Genomic DNA, 22,871 nt, shown 5'->3' with positions numbered 1-22,871 from the left:
TTGCTATGACAACCCAGCCCGTGACAGTGCCTCATGGCTTTGACACAACAACAAACAAAAATGTCAGTGAATCAGTTTATTGACATGTTACATTATTTTCATCCTGCTGCATCAAGAAAACCAAAGTCACAGACAGAACATGGAGGACAAGCACTAAAAGCAGATTCAGACCGCTAATAAGAAAAGAAGAAAATAAAAATGCCAAAAACAGAGAGACCCGCTGAACTGCACACAGAGCCAGATGTGGTTTTTGGATCTTTAGGGTAATAAAAACCAGACGTTTGTGTGGGAGCTCTGCGAGGCTCAGTGCTCGAGGCGGCCCAGGAACCGGAGGTTCAGAATTTTGAGCTGGTCGTCCAGCTCCATGCGCACGATGCCATCGTCTCCGTCGATGCTCAGAAGGATCCCCGTGGCCTCGCGGTCCTCTCCGAGAATCACCTTCACCTGAAACAGGGCATGGCGAACGGAGCGTTGAGCCTTGCACGCGCTCTAAACGAATGATCTGCAGACAGCTGAACGCCGGAAACAGCGACTGTGGTTCTTACCTTGTTGTTTTTGGTGGGCGTGACCGGCTCCAGGTGATCGCTGCTGACGCTCACCACCTTCTCAGTCTCCTGCATGAACACCGAGCACATCCCTCCCTACACATGCGCACACACACACAGACACACACACACCAATGAAAAATATTCAAAGCAGCTTCTTTAAAATCAATTTCAGCCACAAACAAAGAAACTGAACAACAACAAATCCGTTTCATCGGTGGGCCGGTCATGAAGCTGCGCTCAGGTCTAATGGTTACTGCATGCCGGCCAATCAGAAGCCTCAGACGGCCTGACATCACAAAGGAGCTAAAGGTGCACATGTCTGTGCTCCTGTCCACACATGCAGGCAGAGTTTCTGGTGTTTCAGCCTGAGGCGCCGTTTTTGAGGCCAAAACTGTCTGCACGCTAAACGGTGAAGTCTGTCAAACACTTGAATGTTCCCGACTTCCCACATTAATGGAGGCGTCTTCCTAAACACCGTGAGCGGGAGGCCAGAGAAACATCACGAGGTGACGTTGAAGCTAAATTTGCTGTCAGAGTTACTCAGAAATGATTCAGCTCCGCATGTTGTAACAAACATGAATTCCTGAGTCCAGATTGTGTCGATATTGAACAAATTAACGCCTCCTGTGAGGAAAGGCTTTCTTTTGTGTTTATAAAGGAGCATTTATGTTGATCCAGCGAGCCTCCATCCAACAGCAACAGTCAGCAGGAAGCAGAAACAGATGAGCTCTTAAACGCTCGGCGAATTTGGAGACATTTCATAACTGTGATGCGGCTCTAAGCAGCAACATCTGCGTGCCCGTTCCTAATAATACCTCAGATCATTGTGTGCGAGAGCTGCATCTCCGACTCGCAGGACAACATTTTTCACAGATTTCACAACATTTCATCCTCGAGCGCAGCCAGATCTCCCAAAAAACATTTCTCCGGGATATCAGAGACTCGTGGGGAGCGAGAACGCCATCAGCGCTGCTGCTGCGCGTCACGAGTTCAGACTCAGATCTCACCGTGACACTCCGGATGACCCCGGTCTGCCCCATCAGGTCCATGAACGAGTCCTTCACTCGGACCAGGATGTCGGTGGTCACCCAGTCGCTGCCGCCCTGCTCGATGTTGGAGCCCGGGGTGTGAGGGTTGTAGCCTCCAGGAGAGGGCGCTCCAGGCGTCATGGGACTGTAGCCCACAGGACTCGGACTGGGACTCGCCTGTGGAGATGACATGAACAAATTTCTGAAAACTACAGACCTCCACAAACAGAAAGGTCCTAAAGCAGGGGTGGCCAATTTCAGGCCTCGAGGGCCGGTGCCCTGCAGGTTTTAGAGCTCACCCTGGGTCAGCACACCTGAATCAAATGATTAGTTCATTACCAGGCCTCTGGAGAACCTTTAAAATCAGCTGTGTTGGATCAAGGACACATCTAAAACCTGCAGGACAGCGGCCCCTGAGGCCTGGAGTTGCCCACTCCTCATCTGAACTCTGATTAACAAAAGAAATCTTAAAAAAAAGAACAACAAAAAACCCAAAACACAAATATTCAGGAAAAGCCCGAGCAGCTCAGCATCGTTGTCTACCTGGTAAGCCATGGGGGACGGTGTGGGGTGGTAGCTGGCTGGTGAGTGCGTATTCTGGTAGCCGACAGGTGAGGGCGCCACCTGGTGGTAACTCTGAGGGCTGGGGCTGGGCTGGTAGGAGCCCTGAGGGGACGGGGCCGCATATGGAGAATACTGCTCTGTGTTATACCTGCACACAAAAACACAAATATTAAAAAAAAAAAAAAAAAACAACACTCAGATTATTAGCTGGTGGATTAATGACTGAGTGCTGCTGCTCTTCTCCTTTACAAGCAACTATTAAAAGTTAGTATCAGAGATCTGATTGGTTGGATCTCCTGGTCCTAAAATAATAAAAGACAACACTTAAGCTGAATATCATATTCACAGAGTTCCACAGGGCTCCACACTCAGTCCCCTCGTTTTTACACTGCTAAATTTGAACATTTACAGTGAAGTGTCTCATCACTGGAAGAATACGTGCTATTTCACTATTTCGTATTCCAGCACAGTGGCAGCCCCTTTTATAAACTGTTCATGCCTTTTAAAATCTGAAGTGTTTTAGAAATGCTTATTTTTGCACACAACCAAACCTGAACATCTTGCATTCACTGTCCTCAAACACTTCCCTTATTCTCAGAGGAGGAAAACATCTCATTTGTCTCAGGAGATCTCTGGTCTACAGCTGTGACCTGGATCAGCTATGTCGCGTGTTGTTTTTGTGCTTTATACTCACATAGCGGGCGTGCCAGGTGTCTGCGGGTTGTACTGAGGGTTGACCTGTGGTGAGGGGACCTCGGGGTAACCCGGGGTCTGAGGGTTGGGGGTCGTCCCGTAGGCCTGAGGGGACGGAGAGGGTTCGTCGTCGTAGCCGAAGTCGTAGTCTTCCTCATTTCTGAGAAGAAATAAACCACGTGTTAGACAGAAAGAAGAAGAAAAAGAAAAGGGAACGCTCGGTTTAACGGTCACTGCGTCACCTGGACGGTGTGTTGGGGTTGCTGGGATCCCAAGCTCCGCTCTGACCTGGAGTTCTGCTTCCATCATGCAATGGGGTTTGAGATCCATAGTGGGGCGTACGGCTTCCTGTTAGGAGGCAAAACATCCTCTCGGTTAGAGGCAAGGTTAGGACAGTCACCTCTACGCTGATGACACAGTCCTTTCCACACACGCCCACTCTACGGTCCAGTGTCAGCACCAGCTCCCCTTGTTTTTAATGGGCACGTCCCATTTGGACATAAGTCGCACAACAAGTCGAAGCAACTTTATACGAGCACCAACAGTCGGCTATATTTAGCTTCAGACCCTCAGGTGAAGAGTTAAAGGACCACAACAACCACCAGTTCAAACTGGAGGAGGTTACTGGTTAAGCTTCAACTAAAGGCGGACCTCAGAACAGTTTAATCAGAGCCAGGCTCAGAGAAAAGTGAGGCGCTAATTTAAAAACAATGAACTCATCCATTAATCATCATTATATTCACTGATGAACCAACAGCTCCGCCCACTGCTGTTCTTGCTCCCACCTGGTAACACAAACTGAATACTGATAACACCTCCACGTTTCAATTTAAAGCTGTTAATTTTCATCTGTTACAAAGAAAAGCAGAAATTCAATCGGAGGAACACGAACCCCAAAAAATAAATACGTGTTTTTAACCGACAGAAGACGACCAAACCGTGGCCTACCGTCGTGCAGCGGAGTCTGAGATCCATACATCGGTGTCCTGGAGCCGACGCCATACATGGGAGTCTGGGAGCCGTAAATTGGAGTACGTACATGGGCGGAGGTTAACCCACTGGGCCTCTTAGCTCCACCGCTGCAGAGAAGAAGGGTCGGGGAGGGAATCATGAGCATCAACAAACACAGCTGCTGCCAGCACGGAGGAAGTGGAAAAAAAAACATTAAAGATTTGCTGTGTGTGAAGGACTCAGTAAAGATACGTACACGGTGGTTAATCGCTGTCGGTCCACAGAGATGGTCTGACAGGTGGAGTGCAGCTCCACCCTGGCCGTGGACTCGGTTGCATCCTTCACCACACCAATGTATCCTGGGAAACGGAGGCAAAGCCATCAGCATCGACCCCTCCACGGGTCTCACCTTCACGCTGATATCCTCGGTCTTACCTTTGTAAGGACCCTGGGAGATACGGACCGTCTGACCAATCAGCTCGTTGTCTCTTCGTCCTCGGCCCCGCCCCATTCCTCCTCCGCCTCCTCCTCTCTGCTGAGCACCTGAAAGCCCACACCAGCACCTCCATCAGTCAGCGAATCATTTTGTTTTTTAAATTTTTTTAATTTCCTCTTTCACACCACAGAAAGAAAACCGTGACGACTCGTCAGCATCAGTAAATGACTGACCACAGACAGTCGAACAGGTCCAAACATCTCTGCTTCCCTCAACATTTCTTATCGTCAGAGACAGAAAAAACAAAATGAACGGTCTCTGCTTTTGCACATTAATCATAAAGACAAATTTTAATTGCTTGTTTTCCTTCAATGACATTGACACAGAGCCACACGCCTCCACGTTCCTGAAAAGTTCCTCTGAACGTTATGAGACTAAAACATCTTTGACCCCGAGAGATCTGGATGACCCCTCTGGCTCCAGATGGACGTGAAAAAAACAAATCTGGTCAGTAAATCGGAGGCGCCTCAGAGACGAGATGTCTGTGCACAGGAAGAACCGAGGTACGAATAAATCCCACCTGTCAGAGGCACTTAGTGAGAGACCTGCAACACGCCATCGTCACGCCAACTCTGGAAGTGCTGGGAAATCCCCAAATCTTAATCTGATCAATCAAGGTAGGAAGAAGAGTCATGATGACTCTTTCTATAAATCTGATTCATGAAACAGTAACAGTGTTTGAAATGCTTCTGATTGTACTTCACAGAAAGAAAGAATCTGACTAAGCTGAACTAAAAAACTCCAGTTGCTTGATTGATCGATCGTAATCAGGGAATCTGGATTTCAGTGCGGCTGCCCCGTCAGTTAGCTGCAGTCGCAAACAAAGCCAGATTAAACCAGCCCGTCATTAAACCGCTGTGCGTTTCCAGCACTCACCTCCTCCACCGTGGTGCATGGGGCTGCTGATGCGAGGGCTCATCGGTGCGAATCCTCCCACTGTGAAGTTGGTCACGTCTCTGGGCTAAAACACACAAACAGTCAAATCGTTCAACATGTAACAAGAAATCTGACGAATCGTTTTCTCGGCTGCGTGTGAAACGCTGGGCGAGTCGGTCCAGTGAAAGCGTGGCACGCTCTGCAGAGGTTGGGTCAGACTCGGTCCAGGACTGCTCTGCTTTACACTTTTACACATTTGGAAGAGAACTGGAACCTCCGAGGCCGTGGCGGCGGGCACACTCGGGGTCGGGGGGGAAATTGAATCGATTTCATGAGGTGCGGAGACGGGCGCAGCGTCTCCGAGTGGCGAGAGGAAGCAAACCCATCCACTACGATCCGACCCTCATCTTCAGAAAGAGGCAAACACACGGCTGTGTGTCTCGGTGACATCATAGCGCAGGCCTGCTGCCACCGGTCTCATGCTGACAGACTTATTAAAGACAGGATGAGTCTAGTTCCCAGCATGAAACACTGCACATGGCAGTAATCCTTCCACATATTCACACGGAAAACTTTTCCTGGCTTTGATATTGTTGATGAAGGCCCTCCACGTTTCACCCCAACAGCCCAAACACTGTTATATAACGCTGGACGCTCCTCAGAGCTCCTTCACACTCAAAACACATTTTTATTCAAGTTCCCAACGACAACATCCAAGGACGACTTTGAGAAATCCTCTCAGTCCAGTTCCTCTGCAGGAATCTGCAGTCACCGAGAGATTTCAGATGGTTATGGGAGATATTAGAGGGCCTGGAAAAGCAGATGGGTTTTTTACTTTTCAGGCACAACAAAGAAGAAGCGAGCATGAGGTGCTGACCTTAGATCCGCCCGCCAGCACCAGGTGTCTGGTCTTGCAGACGAACATTCCTCCGTTCTCAACCAGCTTCTTACAGTGGAGGAAAGCGAAGCCTCGGAACAGGTGACGGATCTCGCCTTCACGGCCCTGCAGGAGGAAACACACGAGCGTTAAAGGTTTCTGTCTGCAGAGGAGTTCAGCTCTGACACTCGAGCGGACAGTGACGCTGACAGCAGTTTAAACGTCATGCTGACATAAATATTTAGCTGTGGGTGAAGTCGCGCTTACAGAGTGCGGCCCGTCGATGACTTTGACGATGTCCTTCACGTGAATGCTGTTCTGCTCTGAGTCCAGCGCCACGGCGAAGCGGTTGTCCTTCCTGCGGTTCACCGCCTGGTGGCGCACAGTCAGCACCTTCCCGTGCATGCTCAGCACCTGACAGACAAAGAAGTCGTTTGTTAATCGTCGATCAACCCCCGCGCTTTCTGCGTTCCCAGAGCGGACTATTACCTGGAACGTCTCCCTCTCCAGCCGAACAATAACGCCGACCGTCTGCGGGTCCAGCTGCACCAGCTCGCCCCATTCGTGCTGCCCCCCTACGTCAACGCCGGACGCGGTCTCAGAGCAGAGTTGCAGGTCTCTGGGCAGCACTTTCAACTGCAGACAGGAAGAGCGGATTTGTGATCACAGACATGTTAGTAAAACGGTTTCATCGTTTAGTCTCTCCTTTGATTCAATGAGGAGAGCAAAGACATTTGGCACCAACTCAGCAGCACATCAAACGCATTCAGGGACCAGCGTTAGTCTGAACCCCAAAAACGAGAATCTGAGGTTTGTCCTCCGGTGGGTGGGCAGCCTATCACAGGCTCCTGTGTTGGCGAGCAGTTTAAGGACTATGAGACACACGACACAGAAGAAGAGTTCAAAGACAAAAACGTCAAAGCATCAGCAAAAAATGAATCTCAGGAAGAGAGAGAAAAAGAAACAAAGAGCTATGATATCAATTATTAGCTATGATATCTCCAAATCCTCCCCACGGGGACTTTCCATGTGTTCTAGCTGTCAGTCGCAGGCTTGTTGCTTCCATAAACACAGCTCTCTTCCAGTAAATCAGTCGGAGCTGCCAAATTGTTCTGTAATAGCACGGAGCTGTCCCAGGAGGGGCACAAACACTCTGTAGCTCAACTTTTCAAATCAAGCCATCACCGTCACAGTCTGATCTTTCCATCACTTAACGACATCTTATTTTCCACTAGAGGACTCTAATGACCTGAAACTCTAATGACCTGAGACTTGGCAGAGGGGGACAGGGGAGGGTGAGGGGCAGAGAGGTGAGGGGCGGAGGGTGAGGCCTTTTCTCCTCATTCTCACTCGAGAATGAGGAGAAAAGGCCTCCAAAAAGTTTATCTACTCGAGTTTATCCTCTGAACCCCCATACTTGTATTCAGGAGATGGGCGGGGCTCTGTATCTGTATGACATCACACAGATCCAAGAGTGAAAAAACTGTGATAAAGTGAGCGTGAGTCTCACGAGGACATGCACTGAGCTCGTTACCGAAGACTGTGCTCACCGTGTAGCAGGAAGTCTGACAGGAAGCAGAGAGGAGCAGAACACTGTAAACCGCTTACCTCGTGCATGGTGAGGTCGGAGAACAGGATGACAAAGTTCTCCTCCACTCTGACGATGAGGCCAGTGTCGCCCTCGTATCGCCCGGCGATCACCTTCACGTGGTCGCCCATCCGGAAATATTTTCTCACCTCGTGAGCCGGAAACTCCAGAGGGTCCTGCACGGAGCACACACAGGAAAACAGAGGGGAGGCAGTCACGGGCAGGGCAACGTGAATATGTACGGAGTTACACGAGATAACATTTGATGCTGCGTTACAGTAAGTCCCGCCCCCACTACTCCTCTGCACTGAAGAGGTGTGGCTCTGAACGAATAACCAATCAAAAGGTTAAAGAGCTGCCAAACCAACACCTGCTGCAGAAAGTGGCAAAAATGCTCCAAACACAGCGTTCCTGTTAAAACCGTGAAGTTTGTGCGACATGAGCTTGGAGGAGGCTTCGATCGACAAAGGACGAGTGCCCCCGTTTACCCCGTGAGGCTTTATTTAAAACAGCAGAGACAAAGATGGAAAACAGCTTGCTGGAAGCTGAGGAACAGTTCTGACATGTCTGTGGCGCTTCAGCAGATATTACTGACACACTGTGGACTGCTGTTCAGCATCAGGGCATTACTGCAAGTGTGTGTGTGTGTGTGTGCATCACATCGTTGTGAGGACAGAAAACTGGCATGCTACTATACTTGTGAGGACCAACAGGGACAAAACACCCGTCCCCACAAGTTTGAAAGCACTGTTGAGACTCAAAATGTGTCAATGAGATGTCCTCACTAAGATATGAAAACGAGTGTGTGTGTGTGTGTGTGTGTGTACCTTCAGGTCCTCGTGCTTGGGCATGATGGTGATCTTGTTGCCGTCCACGCTGAGGATTTTTCCCTGCAGGTTGATCAGCTCGCCCTCACACACCTCCACATTGTCGCCGGCCTGCAGGTTGTGCTCACGCTCCTTACCTGAGCGCACACACACACACACGGATTCAAACTGAAGCTTTGTTGTAATCACGGACGACTTCATGTTTTCCACCTAGCGGGTTATAAACCAACTGTTTAAGTTGTGTTTAAGTTGAAAGAACAGGTGGAAGAAAACATGCTGTGTTTTCTTTTAAAGTGTCACCAACAGTAACACAATCAGTGGAACACAGTTCTGTTTAAACCAATGAAAACTGAACAACTGCGAGTAAAACTGTGACCCAGGTATGAAATAATGACTGAGAGCTGATTAAAAACACGTTCCAGTAAAAACAATCATTTTTAGTGGCGTTCCCAGACTCTCTGCAGTGCTGTAAAAACTGAGCCGCTGCGTGACTCAGCAGGCAGGAGAACGTCGTTTAGCAGCAGTGATTGTTTCTGTATAACTTTATCCGTCTCTCACATCGTTAAGGCCCGCTCTTCTTACGACAGGATTAGCCGACTGCGGTAAATTCACCACAGCGGCACCTTCATTCTCTTCCTTTTCAGCTGTGCTGCTGCGCTCAGGATCAACGTCCCACGCTGTAACCGTGGGCCCGACGGCCTCGCAGACGGCAGTTTTCACAGGACTGCAGAGAGTTACATAAAGACTCGTACCCGACTCTGTGACCACCTCCAGGTCGATTCCTTCAGGCTGGTCTTCAAACTTCTCGAGCTCTGACAGCGTGGGCTTCACTCCGTCTGTGATCTACAACAAACAGACCAAAATGACCTCACAACGCTCATTTTAACTTTAAACTTTGGATCAAAATCGGGGACATAAACTGTGGTAAAAAGCCAACCGTTAGCTTCTCCTCGGTTTAATTTCATTTATTATCTTGGCCAAAAATAAAGCTCTCTAAGAAACGGGGCCGGCAGCTGTTTGTGTGAGGTTTAAAGTGCTCAGCTGTGCAGTGGTTAGGGGCTTGGCAGTCTTAAACAAACATCCTGCTGCCTCACTCTGAGCTTCACAGACGGAAAATCACACATGACAGAGTGCTTCATGTAGACTTTATGAGGACGAGCAGTGAGACCTGCATGTTTTACATCACAGTGAGCACGTTTCACGAGATGATGATGATTTAAGAGAAGATGTGAAAGGACACTGACAGGATTCACTTTGCGTCCCTAATCGTGCGGTTTGGACTGTGTGCATCGTTACAGCCGTCCGTCATCACCTGCAGCAGGCTGACTGACCCCGTTTCCTCTGCAACTCTCTCTCTTATTTAAACGAGCTCTGAGCACAGATGCCAGGTTCACAGTAACAGTGAGTCTGAAGAGTCTTCCTCACCACAGCAGACATGGCAAAGCTCTTGAAGAGGAATCCTTTGCGGCTGTAACGGTTCCCCTCAAAGATCATGAAGTCTCCGTCATGGCTGACCTCTCCTCCCAGAGACCTGAGGAGTGAAACCACAGAGTCTCATCAAGCTGCCGTCTCAGCGAAACCCCAGGATGCTCGAGGCCGGACAGGCCGTTACCTGATCTTCTCAGCATCAAACAGCCTCTGTGGAGGCCTCTTGAACTTCTTCCTCTTGGCAAACCAGTCTTTCTGTAATACACACACACACACACACACACACACACACACACACACAGTTACACATCAGAGCAGCGACTCGAGTGAAGAAAAGACCTTCGACTTTGACCTACCAGGCTCATCTTGGCCTTGATGCGGTCCAGGTCTATCCGAGGGATCATCTTCAGGGAGATGGTGTTCTGGCTCGGCTCCACGTAGTCCACCTGGAGAACAGAGACGTGACGTTTACGCTCACGGTCTGACTGAGGAGCAGCTTACGCTCCTCCGCTCTCGCGCTTAAACTTTAGCTTTTGTTTCTCAGGAAGTGGGGAAGATAGGGCTGTTCGATATAACGATATATATCGGATGACGATATAAAAACGTCTATCGTTTCATTTTACGCTATCGTTTGTTTCGTGGTGTCGCAAAATAAACTGTTTACGGCAACATTTTTTCATGGTTTTGATGGTCACTGTAGAATTTCTTAAAGTTCTCTCTTTATCTTATATTTAATTTAACCACAATAGTGACAGACAAGCGCCTGTTTTTATGCGTTGTCGTTAGCAACAACGACGGTAAAACCATCACGTGTCCGCTTGTTTATTTTCCACATAAATCTTTCACAATAAAGCTCAAGATCCTGTTGAGACTTTTCAAAATAAACTGAATCACGTGAAAGTCTGCAGAGAGTTTACGGATGAGAAGGAAAAAAAAAAAAAAAAAACAGCCGTCAGGTAACGGGCTTTTCCCCGCAGCACGCCGTGTAATAAATACTCACAAAGAAAACGGCGGCCGTTACAACTTATGTCTCATGCATCCGTTAAAACACTCGACTCCAGGTACACGACGCCCAGCTGGAAACACTTTACGCAAGTCAAGCTGCCCGAGATTCACAGAACTTACAGAAAATGTTAAATTTTTGTGATTTATATCGTTATCAGGACGATAGATGTCTTATATCAGGATAAGAGATTTTGGTCATGTCGCACAGCCCTAGGGGAAGAGGTGCTTGTTAGCCACGTGACCGTAAGCAGCTGTTTACCAGCTTCAGCCACACATGGCTCCGAGTTTACACAGCGGTCATTTTACGGCTGAATGAAGTGGAACTTTATCAGACGACAGAGAAATCAGGACCTGAAGGGAAGCAGACTGGAAAATGGCTGTAGGATAAAGCTCGGTTTAGCCTTGTTTGTTTGGCACAGCGGAGCAGCTGTAATGTTGGTGACGGGTGACCGGTACAATAAACAGCTCCTCTCCTCCTGCTGGGCTGAAGCTGGAACATGTGACCTTTAACCCCCAGGAGAGCACTCGGACTACGTAAACATCGGCAACATGCTTTGAAATCTGCCCTCCCCCTCCGAGTACCTGAGCGATGTCGTCCTTGTACAGGCCCCGCTTCAGCCTGACCCATGACTTGGGCTTCAGGTTGGTGACCTCCTTGACGACCTTCAGCACGTCCGTCATTTCCTTGATGGGGACCATCTGCTGGTTCCAGAAGCCCATCCTCAGGTTGCCGATGCCCTCGATGGCGGCCTTGACGTGCGTCTGCTTGTACGACTCCACGTAGATGTAACCCTTCACATGATCCGGGGCCACCACGGACTTGATCTGCAGAGGCTGCGGGGTGAAGGAGAGGAAGATCAGCAGGTCTGTGAGTTTCTCTGTACCAAAACCCAAACGAGGAAAATCAGCTGTGACCTCTGACCTCAGAAACTGTGTCATTGGTTATTTCTCTCTAAGGGACGATCCATTCAGGTCACAGGTTCTTTTAGTTGTAGGTGTAATAAAAACTGTTGCCTGGTAACAGGTTAAAACCCTCTGCTGTCCTGTATCAGCAGCACAGAGAAAACTTCCAGCCAATCAGAAGCGAGTGATGTTCTTACCGTGTCAGTGAACTGGTAGGCGATGAACTTCCTCATCAGTGCGATGGCGGTCGCCCTCTCCTCTCCGATCTGCAGAGACAGGACGCGTCATAAAGGTGTGCATCCTCCCTGTGTGTGTGTGTGTGTGTGTGTGTGTGTGTGTGTTCCTGTCTAGCTATCTTTGTGAGGACCGAAATCTGCATTTTACTATACTTGTGAGAACCAGCAGTCACTTGTGAGGACACACAACCCGGTCCTCACATTTTTGAAGGCATTCAAAGGCATTTTTGAGGCTCAAAATGGGGTTTTAGTGTCAGGGTTACAATTAGCTTATGGTTAGGGTTAGGGTAAGGGTTAGGGAAACCATTATGTCAATGAGGGTCCTCACTAAGATAGCTGAACAGGGTTGTGTGTGTGTGTGTACCTTGCACTTGACCGTCCACAGGTTGGGGTCCCTGATGGCGACAAACACACATTAAATCATTGTAATAATCCCAGCGACGTCTGGAAGCTTATTGGTGGATCAGTGTTTACATACTTGACTCCAGGAAGAAGCTGCTGCTGGGTGATGTCATCAGAAAGCTCCTCGGACCCTCCAGAGTAACTGCGCACCACAGAAGAAGAAAAAGCAACAGTTTTGGTGTTCTGTCACAGTCTGTGTGAGAAACAGTTTGTCCAGCTCGCCATCGTGCGCGCACGATTAAGAATCATGTGATTTTCAGTTTATGTCAGAAGACTTCATTAAAGTAACCGACGCTGGCAGCTCAGCGTGTCGTGGTGTCTGAGGCAGAGGAGCCAAACCTGCAGGAGGAAGGACAAAGGTACTCACTGCTCCCCTCCAGACGACTTGGCGTACTTCCTCATGTAGTATTCGCCCAGCGCCTCCTCCCTGGAGTCTCTGCAACACAAAGACAAACTCAATGTTCACGTGCGAGCTGTGAAGTGCGCCGTCAAACTGAAGCTGATAATCTCAGTGACACGTTATTCTGTTTAAAAACGCAGGCCGGGGTGCGGCGCCGGGAAAAATTCAGCTTTTGTGTTTTCAGCTGGTCTGGTTGGACGGCACTTTGTGCCATTTAAATAACATCTAGCTTTTATTTTAGCTTTTTATTTTACTTGAAAGGATAAAGATTTCAGCCGAATGGAGCTGTGCAGACGATACTCGTGCCCCTTGTCAACCACAGAGTCTGCTACCTGCTGTGAATGGCGGAAGGCCACGCCCCCAATCGGACAGGCAGATCAAGCTGTGGCTTTCAGTCCATTCCTAATAAAAACTCTCTTGACTTTTATTTTGGCGGTCAAAAACAAAAGCTTTACCTCCAGAGGTTCTGCAGTCGCCTGGATCCAGAGTGATCCTCATCCAGAACCACGTGGTCGATGTTTGACACTGAAGGCGAGAAGAGGCGGTTTGTTTCCAGTCGGATGAACTGAGGAGTGTTCAACAGTTATGACATAAAAACTCTTACCTTCAGCCTCCTCTGCTCAGGACCGCCCAGAGAGAGAAGAAGAGGAGTGAAAAAGGGGGAAGAGGGGGAGGAAGGACAGGAGACAAACCCAAAAGGAAGGGAGAAAGTGTGAGGAGCCAAAAGACAGTGAGTCAGGCAGCAGCAACACAAAGCATGATGGGAGAAAGACACAAACAAGAACATGGTGATTATCGGTGACGTGCAGCACGGGGGAGCATGGAGATGTGATGTGGTTCAGGAGGAAGTACAGCAGAAACACAGCGCCGCTGTCAGCCAATCAAATCAGGCACGAAGGTAACCGCTCACCCAATCCCATTTAAATAAAGTTAGAAACAAGCAGCGGGGTCGGCTCGAGCATCCGCGGTGAAGTGACGTCACCTCGCTCAGATCAGAGAGAGGCGAGCGCACGTTACGGCCCGTGTAAGCTAGCCGTGGCCGTCACTGCCGCTAACCCCAGGGTTGGTCCAAAACGCGGGTTTACGGCCGACTCAGAGACGTCAGCGTCACCGAAGGAGCTCAGAGATCAGAGTTGTTGGTTGTGATGATGTCACAATGGGTCCCACGTCAACCAACGCAGTGGCGCTAAACACGACGCCGTAAACATCCTGAATCTACATATCGGCTACCCGGGCAACCGGCACAACGGTTTTGCTTTAGCTTTTTGCTTCGATTCTGTTTCTACTGTACATCCACCTTCAGCAAAGCTATGCAACACCACCATTATCATCATCAGCATCGTCATCATCATCGTCACAAAAGCTCCACCCACATTGGTTAGTGTGTAAACTGAAATCATGGCAGCTCCGTCAGGTAGCAGGTTCAGGCAAATGATCACACTTGGTTCTCTGAGAGTCGTCTTAGGTTCAAACATCAATTTAAAGAGTTTCTACTTTCTTTAATCTGCAGTTTGGAGTTTTTTGCTCAACGAGCCAGTCATGGATTTGCCCTCGGTGCTTCCTCGCGTTACGCCACACACTCATGAATGCAGCAATGCTGAGATGAGGTGTGGTGGTGGGGTTAATACACTCAGGGACGTGGGTTTAATCAAATGGATGGGGCTGGAATCCTATTTACAGCATGGGCATCGATGGAAAACATCAGAGCGGGAGAGCGTCGGGAGCAGATTTACCGTTAACTGGAGGCCGCATGCACGACAGAGGAGCCGGCAAGACAGAGAGAGCAGAGTCAGAAAACAGCCTGCACACATGGACATCACACTGTAAGAGCGCCACTTCCTGCTGAAACGATTGAGGGTCCTGCCCGTGGTTCGGTTCGTGTTGACGCGAGTACTGACAAAGTTCTGGACGGATCTGCGCCCCGAATAAGAAGCGGCTCAATGTTTCCCACCACATCATCACAGACACAGAAATCGGGAAACATTGAGCCATTTTGGCAGCCGACAGCTGGAAAAAAGATGATTAACGACCTCGGCGGCTAGCAGCCGACCTGCACTGCTGGCCCGCCTCGCCTGCGGTGACTCGAACTCTGGTATAAAAAAGTCGGGTGGATTGGACCACACGTGGCCGGGTTTGAGTCCGGCCCACGGTGCTTTGTAAGCCCTGAAAAATCTAGCGGTGATCAAACATCCAGCTGCTCCTGCGTCTGTTCATCACACAGATTAAACTGAAATGATGACACATCACATGATCCTGAGGCTGACAGCTGATTGGAGAACAAACACAGATTTGATCTTTTGGTTTGACTCATGTTGCTGTTTTTAAACAAGCTTAAAGGACTTTTCCAGTGAAACAGTTTTGGTTGAGAAATATGGAATTAATTTTCAGCAAGCATCTCTCTGGTGAACAGACCGGGATAAATATTTAAGGAGATGATTGTGGCGTTTCTGCACATTTCAGCCCATTAACTGCAGATCACACACTCGCTGTTTTCCTGCGGAGTGTTACCACATGTTTGGGTTTCTTCATCCAGCCAACGTGAAACTTTGCTTCACTCGTGCTGGTTACTGCAAACTGCCCAGGAGTCACACTGTGGGCCTGACATGTCTGTGACTGTTGTCACTAGAAGCCTTCATTTGTGTTGAACCGGGTGGAGGGGGGGCAGCTCCGAGCTTTGGCGCCGCCTCATAGGCCCGAGCGTTCGCAACTCCTCTGTAAAACTGATCAGCGTGGCAGAACTCACAAGAACTTAACCCAGAGCTTCACGGGAGGACAATCACACCAAACAGCCGCCGTCTAACCGCTGCCAGCAGCTTGCAATGATCCGAGTCGGCAACATGAATGTTGGCAGCAGGGACTCGACTGCTTCTATTCTGCTTCTACTCCTGGATCGAGTGAGGGCTGCTCAGCACCTCCATCTTGGTGCAGTTAAGCTGCCGTCCTGCACCGACCACGCCGTGGAGCAATTTCTGAATCTGGTCCCCTTCTCAGAGGCTCGGGCTGGACTCTGATTGTAAGGAGTTAATTTGATGTTCTGTGAATGTAGACGGCAACAGATTTGTGATTTTCAGCTATTTACTCATGGAGTTCATGTAACTGCCAACCTGTTCCGCTCAATCACAAACACACAGCAGCTCACTGCCATTTTAGCGCCGCCCTGATGCACTAAAGTCGCTTTGAAGACGGGCTACGACTAACGCGGACCTCGTCCCCGTCCTCAAAGCAACGACATCACAACAGTTTGGGTTGTGCTGAATACCGATCGGACTCTTTGAGCGTCACTGTGTGAAACACGGACTTTAATAAGAACCTGCAGAAAAACAAAAGCGATGCGTCCCGAGGCGGGATGGCGACGCCTCCCCGGCTCGATGACAAACGTGAAAACAAGCTGAGGTTACACCTCAGCAGGTGTGCTGTTAGCAGACTGGGATCGTGTGGCACGTTCAGTAATCTGTTCACTGGGTTTAATGGATGAAACCAGTTTGTGCTGTTTAAAAAAAGCAACGTGATTAAACAGACACGATCCGTCAATCGGAGCCTCGGGATCGAGTCTGGAGTTTAAAATAAATCTGAGCTCATGCTGAAGGATTCGTAACAGCTCTCATCTTCACTTTCTTACCTTTCTCCAAAATATCCTCCGCTCCGTCCTCCCACTGATCCTCGTCCTCGTACTCATCGTCCACATCTGGACAGACAAACACAGGGTCAGACGTGCATCATCATCATCATCATCATCACAAGGAGTCTGAGAGACTGTCATCTGTTCACACCAGCTTCATCCAGGATGAACCCTCCGTGTCTCGGCTTCTTCCTCGGACGATCGTCGTCGTCATCCTCCTCCTCTTCTTCGTCGTACTCCTCCTCATCCTCCAGGTCCTCCCCCTCCTCATCCGCTACCTTGTCACTGCCCACTGGGCTGCCCGTCTCCTCCTGGTGACACAACGACAAAAGCAGATGAAAATTAATCTCCTGCATCCCCTCTGAGAGTCTGCTGCTTCTCCGGTTCTTCCGTTTTTCCAGGGATCTTTTATAAACACAGCCTCAGAGATCTGAGCATCATCTGAGCAGAGACCCCGACCCTGCAAATCTGACATTTTTCCACTCAGAAATTTGGTGCCATTAAGGCTGTTGGCCTATCGTCAGTCAAAAATATCTCTGATGAATAATTAAGTCAAATTTCCCGTCAGACGGTAGAAACTGCAATGACATTTTTGTAAAGTAACATTTGCACGTCCTTTATTTATCTGGGTAAAGTCTCATGAACACTCAAGAGTTATATTCTAGAGCGTTTGGTCGAAGACGGCAGCTTTTACAGAAACATCACACATAAAACAGGACATTTAGTTTTACATTAAAATAAAAATAGCATTTGTTTTTAAAGCAGTTGTATGGCAGTCGAGCACCACCGAAGTGTTCGAGCCCAAAGGCACATACAGCAGGTAAGTGCTATGATTTAAAGTCAAAGAGATGCTGTAACCATTTAAAATGTAATAACGTATATACGGAACTATCAAACATACGATAAATATATAAAGTAGAATCAAAAGTATGACTGTGTAAGAAAACAAAAGACGACGGTGGTGATGTCACTCGACTTCATTTTACTTATTTCCTGAAGCTCTATAAAAAAAAAATTGCTTGTGATAAGTCCAGTGTCTCTTTTCATTTATCAGAAATTTTCTCTTTTAGTTGAAGTCGGTGGTGTGACCCACTTTACTCTAACACCACCCCCACCCCCACCCCCCAGAAGAAAAACAAAAAAACAAAAACAGAGTAAAGTACCTGTGGTCTGATGCCACGCAGGGATTTTTCACAGGTGTTACTTTCATTTTGAGTAAGAGCCAAGCCGTTACTGTGGGTGACACCACAGATTCCCGAGGGCAGAGAAACTTTATCATCAGCATTTATGGAGTTATTTTACATTAAATATGAACATTTATTCAAAAGAATACTACTGTTTTTGGTCACTATTAATCCTCCTTTGGTACGGTAGGAGGATCGTGACTCATTGTGTCACTGGTGTTATTGTACGTTTCATTTCTAACACATCACGTGTGTCATATTTAACACGCTATTGTACCAAATAAACAGCTGCAAAAATATCACACGATCACTCTTTAACAAACCAGAGTGAAAACAATAGATCAGCTCCTGATTTCCTGCATTACATTCATTATTTCTCTGTGACTCGGGAAATAATAGTTCATAAAAGCCTTTAAAAATGCCACAGGAGTAACACCGGTGCCAAAAACACCAAAGCTCTTTAAGTTAATGTACAAAAACAGACAAAAACAGAAAAAACATTAAGCTGTCATTTATGGGAAGTCAATAAGTGACCACATTATTAATACACCATCTGTAGAATGAGCCTCAACATTTGAAGAGGACTGCGTGGATTATAACGTGGGCACAGAGCAGGTACAAAAACTCAGTCATAAAGTCACTTATAGAACTGGTTATTTACTTTATTTTATATATAGTCCTGCCATAAATCCCGTTGACTGCAGCAAATTTACCGGAATAAATAAGAACATTAGACAGAAGACACACATACACACACGACCGGGTTTGTCCCCATAAAGTTTCTTAGCTTTTTCTTATAAATTGTGCCGTTTTTATGCAGGTCTGACTGCGTTCTTCCTCGGTATCCTACCGCACATGTCGCAGCTGCGCTCTCCTCTCTGTTTACCTCCTGTTAGCACACGTAGCTTGCCGGCTAGCTCACCTCATTCTCCTCCACTTCCTCGGCCTCGCCATCGCTGCTGCGCTCGCTCTGGTTGTCGGAGAAGTCGCTGTCCTCGCTGTCGGACATCTCGTCTCTGCGGACAGAAGCACTTTTAGCGACGGAAAAATTCACAAAGCAGCTCGGTGAAGTTTGAATCGAGTCCGGCTGCGCGGCCACAACAACCAGCAGGGCCAAGCAAGAGAGGCTAATGCATAGCACAGAGGCAGGGTCCAATAACCTCTTCAGCAGCTGCAGTCAGAGCTTAAATAACGAGCTCCGCGGGTCTTCCTTACCTGCTTCAACCAGACGGAGCCGGTTTAATCCAGATCTTTGATGAATAAATATGAATATAAGCTTCTTTCTGTCTCTGATGATTCTTCGCGTATTCTCGGGGAACAACGAGATTTCGGAAAGCTGCTCAAAAATTCTCGCGGGGTTTCACACAATAGGTAGGTAAACGTTGACGAGGTGCCACTCCGCCATGTTTTTGAGAACACGTTTGTTTCTTCAATTTATCAAACGGCTAAAGTTTTTTTTTTTATTTTTTTTAAGAAAATTCATAAATGTAAAAAAGTATACGTATATGTACATATAAGTAAATTAACCAAACACATATATCTTTAAGTTTTCCAGTTTAGAGACTAAGCTGTTTTATTAGAGAAAATGCATACAAAATAATTATTAAAAATAATCAAATAAATAAAAACTACAAATAAACAACACAAATCGTTAGAAATAATGAATTTAAACTTGCTACAAAGAAAAACGGAAGAGGAAACATACAACCACACACTATTTATGATTCTTATTTGCCACAAATGATTATGTCAGCCTTTAATTTTAATAAATAGATCAACATTTGAAATATTTACATTATATAACTATATATTTTTAAAACACTTCGAGTTCATAATTTCTCCTCAGAGTGAATGCCTCTTTTACATAAATCTTTGTTACGTCCACACGCAGATACGCTGTTCGACTTTTCGCCAAACCAGCCAATCACATGGCGCAGGCCAAGGAGAGTCACAGTGCGCATGTCGTTGTCGCCGACAGGGTTGGAACAGCAGGTAGGTCCTCCAGGTTTCGCTCCTCTGTCGTTTCTGAGACGAGCGGTGTTTGTTCCCGGAGATGAACAGTGTGGGGGAGGCCTGTACCGAGCTGAAGCGGGAGTACGACACCTGCTTCAACCGCTGGTTTGCCGAGAAGTTCCTGAAGGGCGACCGGAGCGGCGACCCGTGCACGGAGAGCTTCCGGAAGTACCAGCGCTGCGTGCAGGCGGCCATCAAGGAGAAGGAGATCCCCATCGACGGCGTGGACTTCATGGGGCCCAACAAGGACAAGCCTGAGAGCTGATGGAGGACTGCTGGGGAAATCCTAAAAATGTACACCACACTGAGCGGGGTCCACGAGGCCCACCGAGCATGCGCAGGAGCGGACAAGCTGCTGTCGCTGGGGTTAGAGGGTGAAGCGGCCCCTGAAAGGACCGTCTCCTTAAATATAAGCTTTTCTTTTACTGCACAGCTCTGTTCGGACTTCCTTTCTCACCAGAGACACTTACAGCCCGGTTCTCCTCCAGAGGGCCGATGGAGCAGCTGTCAGCCATGAAACTGAGCTAAAACTGTCTGAATCCAATTACTAACCAGCTAAAGCTCCTCCATGACGGCCTGTGTGCGCGTTATGAAGCAGTGGCAGCCTGTAACCATGCATTTACACAGCTAAAATAAGATGTGATGCTGAAAACTCTTCTGACTAATGTCATGTGTGCAAAACTCAATCTTGCATTGTACAAATGAATTAAAGGGAGCTCGGTGTTGGAGCAGGACTCTTGCACATGGTGTGTTTTTACTCAAACAGCAGGCGGTTTGTGGGGTCGATGTCTCTCCTTATTTTTCTGCAGGTTATTCTTTATCATTCTGAGTATTTTCAGTGTTGAGACCAGTTCTGTGTCTCATTCTTCCTGTGCCTGCGACGGATGTTCAGATTAAACATGACCAGAGTTCTGAATTGGCCCATGCTGTGCACTCAAAGCACTTCGGTCTCTCACACACACTCAGTGGACGGTCACCTCGCCATCCTTTGGGTTCTTACTCCCCGGATGCTCTGACTTGCCAGCCCGGTGGAGCCGGGGATCAAACCACTGCCTGGTACTGGGCTTGGTTTGTGGGGGGTGTTCGACAGAGGGAGCTTAATGAGTTCATAAGCCAGAGTCAATGTTTTCAGTGCGCTGAAGGTGGCTCTATTTTCACCATGACAAATGCTCAGAGTTTGAGCTTAAAGTCAGCTGGGAGCACCACACTGACTGGTCCTCTGCATGCATCCAGCCAGTAACACCAGTAAATGAATGCAGCTGTTCAAACTGGTGATGCAGAAAGTTTGTTTTGTTTTTTTAATGTTTGGTCTTAATCTGCTGCCAAGCTTCACTGATGCTAATAGAACACAAGAAAATAATTTAGTTTCATCTGCAGGCTGTTAATCAAGAAGAAAACGTACTCGCTCATTGATTTCACTTTGGCTCGTTGGGCGACAAACTAAAGTGGTTTACTTTGAGGCCGCGGGACAGAGAGCGGTAATGTTTAAATGTTTCCCAGCAGCAATGTTAGAGATAAACAGCAGCACTGAGCGCGCTCAGAGGGAGGTTCCATAAATTTTGTTATTGTAGTCCCCGCAGTGTGTCTGGTTATTACATCACCAGGATTTTCTGCAGCCTTACTCTGTGTGTTATTTCTATCACCACTGTTGTATTTTACTATAATGTTTGAGCATCTTTATACAAACCGAAGTAGAAAATAGTTAGCTGTTGTGTAAAATGTAAACAAAAGCAATGCAGTGATTTCAAGTCACGTCTGTAAAAGTAGGACAGGTCCATGTTTGCTCTGTAACATCAGTCTGTGATGGACTGATGGAGGATTCCAGCTGCTCAGCAGTCCTGGCTCTGCTTCGTCCTCTTGTTGCTTTCTTGATGCTCCAGATGTTGTCAGCTGGTCAGAGGTCTGGACTGCAGGCGGGCGGTTCAGTGGCCGGACTCTGTTCCTCTGAAGCCGTGAGGCTGGAATAGATGCAGTCAGAGGCCTTCCTGAGAAACACATCTGCACGGAGCAGATGTTGCTCTCCAACCTGTTTATACCTTTCAGGACTGATGGAGCCTTTCCAGATGTGCCGGTTCTGAAATTGTTCCACAGTTAAGAGACACAGTTTGTGTAGATTGGCGAGCTTCTGCTCATGAGTTGCAATATGATCCTTCCAGCTGTTTCTTCTTAGTAACTGCGGCTCTACCACTCTTTCATTGAGCTGTCCGAACAGTTGCTGCCGTCAAAATGACCTAATATTTTTCTGTTTTTCTGATATGTTTCCTGTGTTGTGAATAAAATGCGAGTTTTGCGCTTCCATTTTACACAGACTCCCAACTTTTTCAGGACTGAAGGAGCCGTTCGTCTCATGTTGTCTCTGACAGGTGGATTCAGTGCTCACTGGATGGAAAAGTAGAAGTCAGAAGCAAAGAGCACGACCTAACAGACAAAGCTGATTACCACCACCGTACATATCATCCCCTTTTTCTAGCACTGCTTGCTTCATGTTTTATCCCTCAGAGGTCTGCACTATGAAGCACGTCCAACCCTACCAAGGATGCAGGATACAATGTAAACTCCAAGAGCTTTCCTGACTCACATAAATTAATTAACTTTGCTTGGAAATGAAGAATGTATGGGGGTGTCTAAATTCATGCGCTGCATCCTCCTGAGGACACATTTATAGGCCAATTACGTCACAGCGACACGCCGAAGGCTGTCCAAATTTGTAGACTCCTCCAAATGCAGCCGACAAATGTGTCCTCCTTTTCCCCAAATTTGAAGGATGGGTCGGGTGTGTCCTTCGTGGCCCACCGTATCCCAGAATTCATAGCGCGGCCCAGCCAATTCCAGTTTTCAACAATGGCGGCCGCTACTAAGTTTTTAATATTACTCTTATTAATCTTTCTGGGTCACAAAATAAACTTTGAAGATATTTTCAGGCGAGAATGTAGCTGTGTAAACTTCAAATATCTGCTCGGTTTATCAAGAGATCACATATTTGCAAAAGTAATCCGACGTTTTCAGAGACGTCTGTTACCCACCACCTCAATAGCTAGTCAGGAGCTTGAGGGTCACTTGAGCCGCCGAGAACGGCACAACTCCCGGCACATCATTTTCAGATCACCACGGTCTTTGGCCACTCAGGTTAAACGTAACATATAAGTCACTTAGACAACCTAAAAATGTTATTGTTTGGCTTTTTTCAGTGTTTAATTTGTTTGTGAGTAAATTGGTTTGGCTGAGATTAAAGT

The 22,871-nt window shown here is 47.7% G+C and overlaps 2 protein-coding genes across 3 annotated transcripts; one reads left to right on the top strand and one right to left on the bottom strand.

Moving 5' to 3' along the window:
* Positions 1-61: 61 nt before the first annotated feature.
* On the bottom strand, positions 62-18,979 carry supt5h (SPT5 homolog, DSIF elongation factor subunit). 2 transcript variants are annotated; one of them, XM_025898033.1, is made up of 31 exons: positions 18,841-18,979; positions 18,548-18,641; positions 16,593-16,752; positions 16,442-16,507; positions 14,556-14,561; positions 13,427-13,438; positions 13,278-13,347; positions 12,790-12,858; positions 12,499-12,564; positions 12,385-12,415; positions 11,982-12,050; positions 11,464-11,715; positions 10,233-10,322; positions 10,061-10,131; positions 9,874-9,979; positions 9,201-9,291; positions 8,449-8,585; positions 7,642-7,797; positions 6,523-6,669; positions 6,301-6,447; positions 6,034-6,159; positions 5,157-5,241; positions 4,220-4,327; positions 4,041-4,143; positions 3,782-3,912; positions 3,076-3,181; positions 2,835-2,993; positions 2,120-2,288; positions 1,556-1,753; positions 546-641; positions 62-444 (listed from the first exon to the last, which is right to left on the bottom strand). In XM_025898033.1, the coding sequence occupies exons 2-31, from the start codon at positions 18,632-18,634 to the stop codon at positions 304-306; spliced, it is 3,255 nt and encodes a 1,084-aa protein (XP_025753818.1). In that variant the 5' UTR covers positions 18,635-18,641; positions 18,841-18,979; the 3' UTR covers positions 62-303. The 2 variants fall into 2 exon arrangements, with proteins under 2 accessions (XP_025753818.1, XP_003449017.1); XM_003448969.5 differs by lacking the exon at positions 14,556-14,561.
* Positions 18,867-20,380, top strand: triap1 (TP53 regulated inhibitor of apoptosis 1). Its single transcript, XM_003448943.5, has 2 exons — positions 18,867-18,996; positions 19,517-20,380. The coding sequence occupies exon 2, from the start codon at positions 19,679-19,681 to the stop codon at positions 19,901-19,903; it is 225 nt and encodes a 74-aa protein (XP_003448991.1). The 5' UTR covers positions 18,867-18,996; positions 19,517-19,678; the 3' UTR covers positions 19,904-20,380.
* The last annotated feature ends 2,491 nt before the right edge of the window (positions 20,381-22,871 follow it).

The sequence above is a fragment of the Oreochromis niloticus genome, linkage group LG14, assembly GCF_001858045.2.
Source record: "Oreochromis niloticus isolate F11D_XX linkage group LG14, O_niloticus_UMD_NMBU, whole genome shotgun sequence".
NCBI lineage: Eukaryota > Metazoa > Chordata > Actinopteri > Cichliformes > Cichlidae > Oreochromis > Oreochromis niloticus.
This window is presented reverse-complemented; position numbering and strand designations above follow the sequence as displayed.

Bases quoted from the DNA above. Each gene is read 5' to 3' on its own strand.
- supt5h (XM_025898033.1), bottom strand. From the start codon at position 18,634: ATGTCCGACAGCGAGGACAGCGACTTCTCCGACAACCAGAGCGAGCGC. The intron at 16,753-18,547 runs GTGAGCTAGCCG...TTGTGTCACCAG, and splicing joins AGGAAGTGGAGGAGAATGAG to GAGGAGACGGGCAGCCCAGT. The intron at 10,132-10,232 runs GTAGGTCAAAGT...TGTGTATTACAG, and splicing joins TCAAGGCCAAGATGAGCCTG to AAAGACTGGTTTGCCAAGAG.
- triap1 (XM_003448943.5), top strand. From the start codon at position 19,679: ATGAACAGTGTGGGGGAGGCCTGTACCGAGCTGAAGCGGGAGTACGAC.